This window comes from Chionomys nivalis, chromosome 5, assembly GCF_950005125.1.
Source record: "Chionomys nivalis chromosome 5, mChiNiv1.1, whole genome shotgun sequence".
Lineage (NCBI taxonomy): Eukaryota > Metazoa > Chordata > Mammalia > Rodentia > Cricetidae > Chionomys > Chionomys nivalis.
Genome location: NC_080090.1, coordinates 39,723,796 through 39,736,742, shown reverse-complemented (window position 1 = coordinate 39,736,742; position 12,947 = coordinate 39,723,796). Strand labels below are relative to the sequence as shown.

Below are 12,947 nucleotides of genomic sequence, written 5' to 3'. Positions count from 1 at the left end.
GGTTCAACCTGAAGGTCAGAAAAGCAAAATAGCCTGACACTGTCTCTTACCTCTACCTCAGTCTGAAATGGCAATCCTGCCTCCAAGAATCTCAGAATGAGACTGTGAGTGAGAGCTGTCTTCTCCCATCTTAATTCCTCTTGAGGACTGGGATTAAAGGTGTGCACCACTACCACCCAGTTCTTATGGCAAACTAGTGTGGCTACTGGGATTAAAGGTGTGTGCCAATACTATCTAGTCTGTAAGGCTGAACAGTGGGGCTGTTTTACTCTCTGATCTTCAAGCAAGCTTTATTTACTAAAATACAAATGAAGTATCACCACAAGTTCCCTTCTCTAACAGACTTTTGTTTATGGGTGTGAATGATGGTACGTCATGCTAAACCCTAGTGCCTGGCAGATTCCAAGAGAACACATCTCTCCAGAGCTTTTTGTGAAAATGTGTAGAACAGGTATGACATAATAATATTTACATTTAATCAAATAAGTAATTTCTCCTGTTTTTTCACTGTTTCACTTTCCAACTGAACAATGGCTTGGGAAAATGATATTATATACAAAAACATTAAAAAGCAAAAGGGTTTCTTTCTAGCATTTGTGGTTTTATATCCTTGTCTTTAAGAACTGAAAACTCAACACCATAGCCTTTGATGTGGAAGCGTTTTGTAAAAGTTCTCCCAAGGGCGCTAGACATATCCTGAAATTTCAAAGGAACCAAAAAATCTGTCTGATCATGGTGCCCTAATGTCTAAGCCTACTGGCTGATCAAGAAAAAGCAAGTGCCGGGCAGTGGTGGGGCATATCTTTAATCCCAGCACTCAAGACGCAGAGGCAGGTAGAACTCTGTGAGTTTGAGGTCAGCCTAGTCTACAAGAGCTAGTTCAAGGACAGCTAGGGTTGTTACACAGAGGAAACCCTGTCTCAAAAAACAAACAAGAAAGAAGGAAGGAAGGAAGGAAGGAAGGAAGGAAGGAAGGAAGGAAGGAAGGAAGGAAGGAAGGAAGGAAGAAAGAAAGAAAGAAAGAAAGAAAGAAAGAAAGAAAGAAAGAAAGAAAGAAAGAAAGAAAGAAAGAAAGAAAGAAAGCATGCTCCAGACCTTCCAAGACTTTCCCACTCGACTGCCTCTGTGTAAACACTCATTTCAACAACCCTACTTTCCAAACGCTGTAAGGAAGATGGGACCTGGATAGCCAACTGGATAGTCATAGAGTAAAGAAAAGGAAACCCCAGACCTGTTCTTGAGTGGATACAGTTGAGTCGAGTTCGAAAACACCCACCAACAGAGCAATGGGAAAATACTCTGTTCAAATCTGGCTACATCATGGAGGTTTGATTAAGTGTTCCTTTCAGGTGCCACCTGCCAGCAACTTGGAAAATGCTTTTCAGTTCATTCCTAAAGCAGACACACTATCTGAGACTTGTTGAAACTCGTGAGACCTCCATCCTTCGTTCAGTAGTAGTTGCTTTACTAGAACTTTCTTTCCAAGTAATTTTGTTCTTTGTAGAGATGTACATTCTTTTGGCTCATCTCTTGCCTCTTTTTGCTGCTTCAGTAAATTCTGTTATGCTTCTACAATAGATCACACAAGTAACCAGATGTACTGAGAAAACTCTGTTTTAAGGATATCCTTGAGTCCCATTTACAAACTTAGTGGGTGGTGGAGGGGAGTAGAGTTCATGTTTGGAGGGGGAAAATTACATATAAGGGCCCTTGTGATTTGAAGTCTGAAACAGGTAGACAATATTTCTTCACAGTTGATTGATCCTACAAATCTTGATCAATGTTTAATGCAACCTAAAAGAAAAATACAGAATAAATAAACTTTACTACAATGAAAAGACACAAAGAAAAGACAATAGAGCTTAAGTACTGTCAATGCGATCCTGTAAAGGAAGGTTTTTGAGTTCCGGTTAATTTTAGAAGAGTACCCAGGTAGTATATAATTATAACTGATGCTCCCAATGAAGGCTTATCCTTGTCTTTCTCATCCTTCCTAAGAGCCACATCCTTTCCTGAGCCACCTGCCATTGGGAATAGCATCCTTGTCCTGCTGATTGTGAGCTTTGGCCTTTAAGGGTGTGGTCATCTCTCCAGTCCAGGCTCCTCTTACTGGAAAGCCTACTGGCTCCTTCCTACATACAACTTAGACCTTCACACACTCTGTTTATTTCTCAACACCATGTCCCCTCCTCTAGCTCAGTTAACACACATACCCTTGGCTGCTGAATTTGAATCTTCTGCATGGCCCTCCTGTCCCTACCTGAGCTATACCATATGAAAAATGGGTTTTGGTCATGTGCATATAAATCCCAGAATCATCAGAAATTCATCGTCTCCATGACTAAAGCCTCCCTGTTCAAAACCCTTCTTCCTTTTCTTATGTTCACTAACTCATCCCAGGATAACACTCACAGCTCTAGTCGCTCACTGCTAAAAGCTAGGATCCATTCTTGGTTCCCTCTCCCCATCTCTTGAGCCAAACTCAAGTCCATTCTGGTCATGTCTGTGCTTTCTAGTCCTGGTCACCTTGCATGCAGATGACTATTACAGCCCCATGTGGTCTCCCTTTTAAATACCTGCTCCTTTCTAACTCTCCACCTGATAAAAACCCTCTATCCTCCCAATAACTCCCTCTGCTCCTAAGTCCCATCTGCCTAAGCGACATGCTCATGTGATCTGGCTCCCTGCTGTTAAGTCTCACCTCTCTCCCAGCTCTGTAAAGCCCAGCTTGAACATTGGGCTGTTTGGCAGCTTCTTGCCATCTCTAGTTCCAAGTCTCCTTGCTTGCTCTCTTATAGCCCCTTCCCAATGGCCTATGGGCTCAAAAATGGAGCTGTTTATTAGTTGTAGCTCACTACTGTCTGCCACTAGGCACTTCTAGCCCTGCTTTCTGAATAGCTTTGGAAACACCTAAACACATCTTTTCTTTTACTTCCAGTATCCACCATCAAATCTTGCAATTCTGTGTGGGTCTTCCCACCCCAGCCTGCGGGTCTTCTCACCCTGTGCACTCTCCTCAACACCTTGCTCCTTCCCTCAGCTCAGCTAGCATCCATGCTCTTTCTGGATTACTACGAAAACCTGGTTGATCTCCTCACACCTAGTTCCCCACTCTTCTCCCCCATTTGTAGCCAGATGTTCTTTCTAAAGTGATAGAGGTCTCCACTTCCTGCAGGAAAATATCTGAGATCCAGAGCAGGAACTCCAAGTCCTTTCAGGGTCTGACTCCTGTTGTCTCCTGACCTCATCCCTTATTGCCTTATGCATCACACTTTTCTCTCTCCTACCTGGGTCTTTCCCCTTCTTATGATTTCTGCATGGAATTCTTTCCTCACCAAGATTCCTCCATCATCATCACGGCCCACGCTCTCAGCGCCCACAGAATGAAGTAACAAAATGCACCTGTTTTAGTTTGTTTTCTTTCTGTTGTGACAAACACCATGGCCAAGGCAACATGGAAGGAGGGGGCTTTTTGGCTTTCACTTCCAAATCGCAATTCATCACCGGGGAATTATGGAGAAATAACTGAAGCAGAAGCTATAGCAGACTGGACCAGACCAGACCACTGCTTACTGTTTCATTCCCTCGCTTTCCTTATTTCTTATTCAGACCAAGCTCTCAGTAGGCTGTGCTCTTTTACATCTATCAGAAATCAAGAAAATGCCTCCATGGATGCGCCCACAGGCTAATCTGATGGAGGCAGTTCAAATTCATTTCCAGGTTGTATCAAGTTGATAGCCAAGGTTAGCCATCACATGGTCTTCCTTTCAGGGCAGCCCCCCGCTGATCAGAGTCAGTTAGCACAGGTTCTTCCTTCAGTCATAAACTACATTGGGATGGACAGGAGAATTCTAACGATAAACATCAAATGCCGCTCTGTTTGTGTTTTCACAATCTAATTGTAAAATGCACAGATACAGATGTTTAGAAATAGTTAGAAGCATAGACAGCTATGAAGCTATAGAGGTTATATATGCTATATCATATATCCAGTTAGACATATGCCAGCAATGCCTCACCCACAGGCAGAGCATCAATTAAGAATCTGGTTAGTGGGACTGGGAAAGAGGCTCAGCAGTCAAGAGCAATGCTGTTCTTCTAGAGGACCTGGGTTTGAATCTTAGCACCTATATGGCAGCTCAAAAACTTCTGGAACTCCAGTCCCGGGGGATCTGGCACCCTCTTTTGGCCTCCACTGGCACTATACACATATAACACAAAGACATATACATACATGCAGTCAAAATACTCATACACATAAAATAAAGGTACAATATTTTTTCAAAATTGGTTAGCACCTACACATTTGGTCTTCTTTGCATGAGGGAAAAGTATTATTTGTCAACCCACCTCTCGTATACTAGACTTCATCAACATGAAAAACAGTCTCTTCTGGGATACATTTTGATACTTACATCGGATAACATGGGCTCATCAAGCTCTTCCACTCTGCTCAAGTTAGGAGCCCCGTACCGATCACTTATTTCAGCTAGGGTTTTGCCCGAGTCCATCATTAAGTCCTACAGTCATAAAAGTCAGTTTTTACTTTCACATGCCTTCAAAATGAACATGTTCTTTTTCTTGTGATTTTGATATAAAATTTCTGAATTAAGCACACAAACTAAACACTGTTAATTAGCAGAATTCACCAATGCCTGTAAATGATAAGAGAATTAAATTAAGAAGTACTAAAAGTTATTCTTAAATGCATTTGGAATTTCAAAATCCACAATTTATAAGTAATTCTATGTGCAACATAATAGGACATTGTAGCTTCAAAATACAAAAGTACATACTGCATGTCCAAATTTTATACATTTTGAGGTTTACTTCAAAGCACCACGCACTTGTGACTTGTTAGAATATCCATTTGAACTGTCGCTTTCATAGGGTTTTTGGTTTTGCTTTTGTTTATTCAAACAGGGTCCTCACTATGTCGCTTTAGGCGTGCCAGGAGTCACAACTCTCCAGCCTCAGGCACTATGATGGCATGTGCACGTCCATGCTCACCCTGTACCAGAAGTCCTGACAGTGCCCTTATTAGAACCTTAGCCACTGTTGCAAAAGTAAAGTAGCTATCTCTTCTCACCTCTGATGGTATAGGCTCCTCACCCCTAGCCATGCTCATCTCCTAGAAAAAAAATGAAGAAAACACTGAATATAGTTCATTTCTATTCCAAGTTTGGCTTTTAAATTTTTTTATTTTTATAAAGTGCTATGATCAGTTTAACAGAAAAAAAATGTCACTTTCCAAAGAGTGATTAGAATATAGTGCACACAAAACAATGGATCACAGCCTCATTTATTACTATATACTAATAGGACATAACTCTTTAAAATTAAATAAAACTCTTTCAAAATGGACTGACCGGAGATGGAAGTTAAATCTCAATTGTTGAAGATATCACACACTTCAGACACACAGCCCTGAGCTGAAATTGAGCTGAATGCCTTTTTCCCTGGGGACAAGGTTTCGTGATACCAGAAGGTGCCGTGAGAGCTTCCAAAGGAAAGAAACAAACAACAGTCCTAGCCAGTTATGATGCCTACAAACCACAGCAATGACCAGCATGGCACGATAATCCTAAGAGTGCAGTAGTAGCACACATACCTTAGTGGTGACCAACCACTCTCCAGATCTCTTAAGATCAGATTAACAAGAGTGGAGTCTTGCTTGATACTGGAAACCTAGCTCAGGTCAAGCAAATTCATGGATCTTGAAGGAGAACCTGCAGCCAATTTACTACACCAGCATAATCCCTAACTACACTCTAAATGTTTGTCCTTGTACCCAGAGATAAACGTATTCCACACCCGTCATTAGGGAAACTTCTCTTTGCAACAGACAAAGATCATTACAGAAAACCACATCAAATTCAACTTAAACCACATTAAAATTAAATTAAAATAAAACCACAATCAATTAAAATTAAAATGCAGCATTGTGGAGTCCAGTTTCAGTGTATACATCTACGAAACAATTCCTACACCTAAGGTTTGGGGGACACAGCAGGGAGGGTGGAAAGACAAGAACCAGAGGATGGGGGGGGTTGCTATGAGACACTGTCTCCTCATGATGTCAGAAGCCATATCCATAAAGTCTCACTAGCATGACTTTGAGAACATGAGCTGAACAAAAGCAATAATAGATACGTCAAAGTGGACAGGGGAAAGCCCATGAGACCACAACTCTACACTAAGAACTGCAGGCAACTAAGAAATGCTGAGAACAGGGGAAATAGTCTTCCCCATGGACAAGCACACCAATTGTCCAATCCCAAATGGTCAGCCCTGAAAATGTACACAAAAGTAACATTATACAGACAGAGCAGGTTATACTTAGGGATATATACATATGTGTGTGTGTGTGTGTGTGTGTGTGTAACAACAATGAAAAGGTCACCATGAATTTGAAAGAGAGCAAGGAGAGGTATATGGGAGGGCTCAGTGGGAGAAAAAGAAATAGAGAAATGATATAATTACATCATGTTCTCAAAGATAAAAGGAAAATGCATAAAAAGATACATTGTATAAAATTTTCTAAGACTTAATAACAATATGAATTTTAAAACAGGCTGAATGAAACATTAAAATTGAAGCAATAGTTCTAGCAACTGTGAAAAGCAACAATGTTAAAATAATGTTTCAGAATAAGAGATTTTTAAAGAGAGTTTGAAGTCAGGCTTTATATACAAGAAGACAGGAGGACATATTCCTAATTGAATTCACCATGTGCAAGTTACTCTCCAAAGCCCAAGGGGTCTCCACGGGTCCTTAACGACACTCACATGCTGCAGGGGAAATGTTGGGCCCAGCACGGGAAGCCACTCCTAAATGAGAAGAGTCTTCTAACCAAGCCAACCTCCTACCGTCTCCATCGCTTGCAGCAAAGTCACATGACTCATACTCTAATGAACCATTTTGGCAGTTGGACGATTACTCATCTTGTGACTGCACATATGGTCGCCCTAATTATAGGGATATCTGCGGCACTATTTTGCAAAGATGATTTTTTAAAGGAAATTCTTATGTTTATTTTTTGCTGTTTGAGACAGGGTTTCTCCACGTAGTCCTGGCTATCCTGAAATTTGCTCTGAGGACCAAGTTAGCTTTGAACTCAGAGATATTCCTGCCTCTGCCATGAGAATGCTGAGATCAAAGTTGTGCACCACTATACTGGATTTGCTAAAAAGTTCTTATCCTGAATCCACACAGTAGTTCCAGGCAGTTTATATTCTTACAGGACCACTACCCAAACCATAAAGATGAATATTCGACACTAATCTTTCCCCTAGTTCTTTTAACCAAAACCAAAAAAATAAATCTCTTCCTCCTCAATGTTAGAAAGTACAACATGCGACTCTTGGGAACTCAATCAGACTCAAGTTCCTCATCCTTTGCCACAAACAAAAGCACCAAGAGGGAGGTGAAATCAGTACCCATCAGCAGCAGGGAAGACATTTTTGCTAACTCCTGACTCTCTTGCTCCCAAGGGTCTGAGGCAAACACCCCAGAGTCCAACCCCTGTTCAACTCAGGATTCTTCAGATATATCTGAGGACAACAATTTACACGGTGCATCTGTAGATCAATGGAGTCTGAGTGGTGAGTGAGACAGGGATATTTCCCAGGGTGGAGATGAGCAACATTAGGCCAATGTGGACATGAAAGAGTTAAAGTTGTATTGACTGGTCACAGAGGCTTACTGTCTGAAGACATGGGTATGACCCTCTTCTGTGTTAATATGTGTATGAGCTTATGCACATCACCCCAAAAGTGTTCCTTGTACAAGCCATCACCAGTATCTGGATGTTAAAACTATGCACAGATACTTGAATTTATCCTCCAATATCTCTTTTTTTTTTCAATTCACTACCTTATAGGTTTTTAAAGAAATTATGTTTAAACCCAGCAATCAGGAGACAGTGGCAAGTGGAGCTCAGGGTTCTAAGCCAGCCTGGTATGCATAGTGAGTTCCTGGACAGTTAGCACTATACAAAGAAACCCTGTCTTGGAAGAAAGAAAGAAAGAAAGAAAGAAAGAAAGAAAGAAAGAAAGAAAGAAAGAAAGAAAGAAAGGAAGGAAGGAAGGAAGGAAGGAAGGAAGGAAGGAAGGAAGGAAGGAAGGAAGGAAGGAAGGGAAAGGAATGAAGGAAGGGAGGAAAAAAGAAACATTTCAAATGATTGTTTTTTCCTCATTTAATCCATTAATAAATATATTACATATATTTGATAAAATCTGCTTATGATTTCAGTTTTAATTGTGGGTTCAATAAAGGGAGCTGTAGTTGGGTAGCAAAGACAGTAGCCATAAGTGTAGTCACTCAGAAGTCAGGCCTGTTGGCACACATTTTTCAGTAGATCAGCAATTAATGGACAAACTAGAGATTTGACTTTATGTATGTATTACCAGTGAAAATGGACTTTTTTTTAACTAAGTCACTGCACCGTTTGTTTTCATAAGAGACATAAGAATCAACTTAAGAACAGATTTTAAAAACATAAATGACATTCTTGGTATATCTAACATGAGGAGGAGCAGCATACTGCTATCTCATCCACCAGAATACCTTCGGATCAGCCAACATAACTAACAGCTGTCCCGTGACAAAGCCATCGACAGAGTCCCTCTGGAGGCCCCTGTGGCTGGCGAAGGCACACACGTGACTACTTAAACTCCTCGCTTGCTGCCTGTGGCACTGAGCTGCGGCCGCTGTTGTGAATCAGGAGAGCAGACAGAAAGGCTGAGGTTTGAAGTCCCACTTGTGATGGGGAACAGGTGTCTGGCACGGGTGGAAGAAACAGCCCGAAGAGTCTAGAGGCTTCTAAGGAGCAAACACCAAATTTCGCATTACCTTATTTAACGCTTGCGCTCTCTGGAGTTCTTCTGTCTTCTGTTTCTCTTTTTCTTGCATTTCCAGCTCCAGTTGGAATGCCAGCTGCTGCTGAATGGTCACAGGTGTTTAAATCGTATGGCAGATATAAGAGAACGATAGCTAGACACCAGTTCTACCACTCCTGTTTGTTTGTTTGTTTGTTTGGACGGGTCTCACCTAGGTAGCCCAGACTGGATTCTAACTCATAACGATCCTCTTGCCTCCACCTCTCCAGTGCTGACATTACTGGAGCTACCACACCTGCTTGTGTGTCACTTTTAAGTCCCCAACTAAATTTCAGAAAATTAGGAAAATTATTATATTCAAATAAACTCAGCTTCTACAATGATTGATTTTTTTAAGAATAAAAATAGAAATTTCTTTAATTACCGAAGGTAGGAGGTGCTGTATACAGAACCGAAGTATGTCCCTTTTGTTCTTAAAAATTACAAATAAGACTAATGTGGTTTTCCTGAGGTGAGTGAGGTTTTGGGGGCTGGGAGAGAACCAAATCTTGAATGCAAAGCAGTAAGAAAGAACAGTCTGATGCCCATGAAAGGTGCCTCTGTAAACACAGCTGATTAACTGCTGTAGGAAATCAAACAGCCAATAGCCTTTAAGTGAACCGCCCACTGGGGCGTGGCCTCATACTATTTATGCCTATGTAAAGCATGCTTCTGCCCTCTTTTCCGGCTGTGGGATTCAGTTTCTGTTCTCCGTTCCAGCAGAGGATTCTGATTTGTGAGTCTACCCCTAAATAAATAATCGTCTATTATTCTCAATTCTGAGCTAGCGTGGAATTTCTTTCAAGCGTCCATCTTCATCTGGCATCCAACGTGGATTCAGACTCCACACCTACCAGGTGGACAGCCTAAAGACCTAACCAGTCCATGGCCCAGACAGTCTCTCAACTCTCAGTTAACAGTGTACTTGGTCCTAATGCAGCACGCGTGTCACGCTAGGACAGACGTCAGCAGCAAAGCCTGTGGACCAAATGGGACACAGCTCCTGTTTGGATGCAGCTCAGAAGCCAAGAGTTCCATGTGCATTTCACAATGCTTGACGGAAAATAAAATCAAAAGAATAATGATAAAGAAAATTGATATAGCATCCAAGCTCCAGGATCTGGAAATAAAGTTTGGTTGAAATGCAGCTCAGCTCATCCGATTGTGAATCATCCAAGGTTGCTTTTCACTGGCAACAAAAGAGTGAAGCGGTTATCACAAAGGTCACATGTGGCACCATTGTGGCACTAAGGATCAAACAACACTGCCCAACCAAAGTATTTGGAGTGTCGTGATAAAGCTATGCTTGGTATTTAAGATATTAATATCATTACACAAACAAAGGGGCTGGACGTAATGACACACTTGTAACCTCAGCTTTTAAGAACTTAAGACAGGAGGATCTGAAGTTGGTGGCTGATCTGGGCTAATATAATAAGACCTTGTCACAAAGAAACAAACAATAAGAAAAGAAGACAACACAGATGCTGATAGACACACTTTAGAGACACAATGGGGCATGAAATGCTTTCTTGCCTCAATAACAAAATACAATTCGATTTGTTGTATATAATGGCTACGACACCACACTAAAAGAAGATGATGCACACATCACCATAATCTTAACTCAGGTTGAAAGCAAAGGTCAAGGGTATCAGACAGCTAAGTGGGTAAAAGCACTGCCAGTGAGCCTTGCCAACTGAGTTCAGTCCCCATAACCCATGTAAAAGGGGAAGAAGAGAATCAACCCCACAAAGTTGCCCTCTGACCTCCACACATCATGGGCCATGTGTGCACATGCTCTGCTCCCCACCCCTGTGAAAACCACACAGGCGTGCACTCTCACAATAATATTTTAATTCTGAAAAGAAAGCAAAGGTCAAAAATAGAATATTTAAGATTGATTCCTTTTATCATTGTACAATTTCCTCACAGATATTAAAACAAGCTTGCAAAAACTGTTATCTAAATAATTTGTTTGTTCTCAAAGCAAGGAATGACATTTGCCAGCGTGAGTTAATTTGAACAGTGTTGATCTACATGCTCAAAGAAAAGTATCCCCCTACAAACTTAGTTTTTTCATTTTTTTTTTTTTTAGATTGTTGGGCTTTAGTGAGAAAGCTTGATATTAGGTCTCCAACTCGGGACAAATGGCTAACATATCAAAGTAGATGTGGCTGCCCACTTCTCCCAGCATGCCTCAGTTCATTCCTGTCACATCCCTCAGTTCATTCCTGTCACAGGGTATGACTAGCACACCCCACCTCCTATACTAAACTTTTCCAGCACAAGGACTGGGGTGCCTTCCCTCAGCTGCCCTTCCCTATATAGTCCAGACATTTTGGTTACCAAGACCTTTTTTGTCTATCCTCTACTCACCTGGCTCTTCCCTCCTCCCTCTGCTCCTATGGCCCGATCAGGTTCACATTCACTCTGGACTCTCACTGATATCCTTGCCTCTGGCTATGCTCTCCCTGTAAACCGTCTCCTTAACCATACCTAGGCCTAGTCAAGGCCTCCTTTTCTCTTTCTTTTTCTCTTTCATTCACTGGTCAATTTGTTGACACTGGGAGCAATATCAGTTGTCAACTGAAATCAAGTCAAACTGCCCTTGAGTATTTTCTCTCAACTTTTGTTGATTTTTGTTTGCTTGTTTTATTTTATTTTTTGACAGAGTTTCACTATGTATCCCAGGCTGGCCTGGAACTTAAGATTCTCCTGCGTCTGCTTTCCCAGTGTGGGGATTAGAGGCATGTAACACCATGTTCAGTTTTTTCTCTGGCTTTTGTTTAGAATATGATGTTCCCAAGGTGCCCAGAAGTTACTCACTGAAGCCATCAGTGATGAGTTGGGAAATGACTCCTCAGCCTCCAAACTCAAACACTTGAGGGAGCAAGAGAGAACACTCTGCTATTTCTCCTCCCAATCCACTCCCTGTTAAGCCCTTTCCTTTCTGTTGGTTCCACTCTCTTTCTCCCATCTATGTCTGCCCACCAATCCACTTCTTTAATTCGCCATAGCATCTCCTGTAGAATGTTATCCGACATTTCACAGCCCCTGCAAATGGAATGCTTTGGGTTCAACACAAGGTAGATTAGCTTTGCTGGCTAACATGTTAGGGAAATGTTGAGTTTCTAATGTCACTAAGTTTTCTTCCAGTAGGGTGAAGGAAATGCGTCAAAGAAAGTGAAGTAGATTCCCAGAGTGAACACATGGTCTCAGGGAAGGAGAGCAGCTGACAGACGATTCCTGCTTCTGTAGAGAAGGGCAGGTCCAAGCAGACAGCACTATTATGAATACTTGGTCTCAAATGCTATACTATACAGGTGATTTAGGACTGGAAGCGGTTCAGAGCTCATATTTTTGAGATATTTATGAATCTGTAATAAGATGCCTCAGGTATGGTGCCCAAGACTAAACATGAAATTCAGCTATATTTTACCTTCTAACACAAAGTAATGATATGCCATATTTTAGTACTTTTTATGGAAAGCCAAGCTTAACAGTGTGGAATTTTCCACTCCTTGACACCACAAAAGCATGCAAAAGTTTCATGTTTAGAAACATTTTTGGATTTTTTTTAAGAGATGTTCAACACATAAAGCTTGATCAATCCACCCTTCCATCTTCCTAGGGTTATTATTTCAAACCTTCATCATTCTTTCCATCCCTCCTACATCATCCCTTGATTTTTAAATGTGTGGCCATGGTTGATTCTTACTTCATAAAGAAGACAGAAACAGTCAGCTTTCCATTTCATGTCACAAGCCAATACACCCACCTATACCGAGGCCACCTATGCTTTCTCTCTGAGCTCCAATCAAAGGAGGGCTCATTCACTTGTTTTCTAGACCCATTTCCTCTTAATACTGTGGATAAAAGGTTTTAGACCATTTTTTCTATTTTTTCTACCACCACTCCTTGTGTTCCATGTGGTCCTAAATCAAAATAAAACCCATTTCCTTTCCCCTCACACACTCCATGAAAGCAATATCTCACTCGCCATCCCCCTTCCTACCCACTACAACCTACTCTCACCACTAATCCTGGAGAGATTTTCTGAGCATT

The 12,947-nt window shown here is 41.4% G+C and overlaps 1 protein-coding gene across 1 annotated transcript in view; it reads right to left on the bottom strand.

The window, feature by feature from the left end:
- Nucleotides 1–1,688: 1,688 nt before the first annotated feature.
- The window catches only part of Dydc1 (DPY30 domain containing 1), a 23,926-nt gene continuing 12,667 nt past the window's right edge, over nucleotides 1,689–12,947 (bottom strand). Inside the window, exons 4-7 of the mRNA XM_057770523.1 lie at nucleotides 8,839–8,943; nucleotides 5,090–5,128; nucleotides 4,416–4,520; nucleotides 1,689–1,794 (exon numbers count right to left, since the gene is read on the bottom strand). Of these exons, the coding sequence (XP_057626506.1) occupies nucleotides 1,765–1,794; nucleotides 4,416–4,520; nucleotides 5,090–5,128; nucleotides 8,839–8,943 (279 nt within the window). The 3' untranslated portion in view covers nucleotides 1,689–1,764. The remainder of the gene's footprint in view (nucleotides 1,795–4,415; nucleotides 4,521–5,089; nucleotides 5,129–8,838; nucleotides 8,944–12,947) is intronic.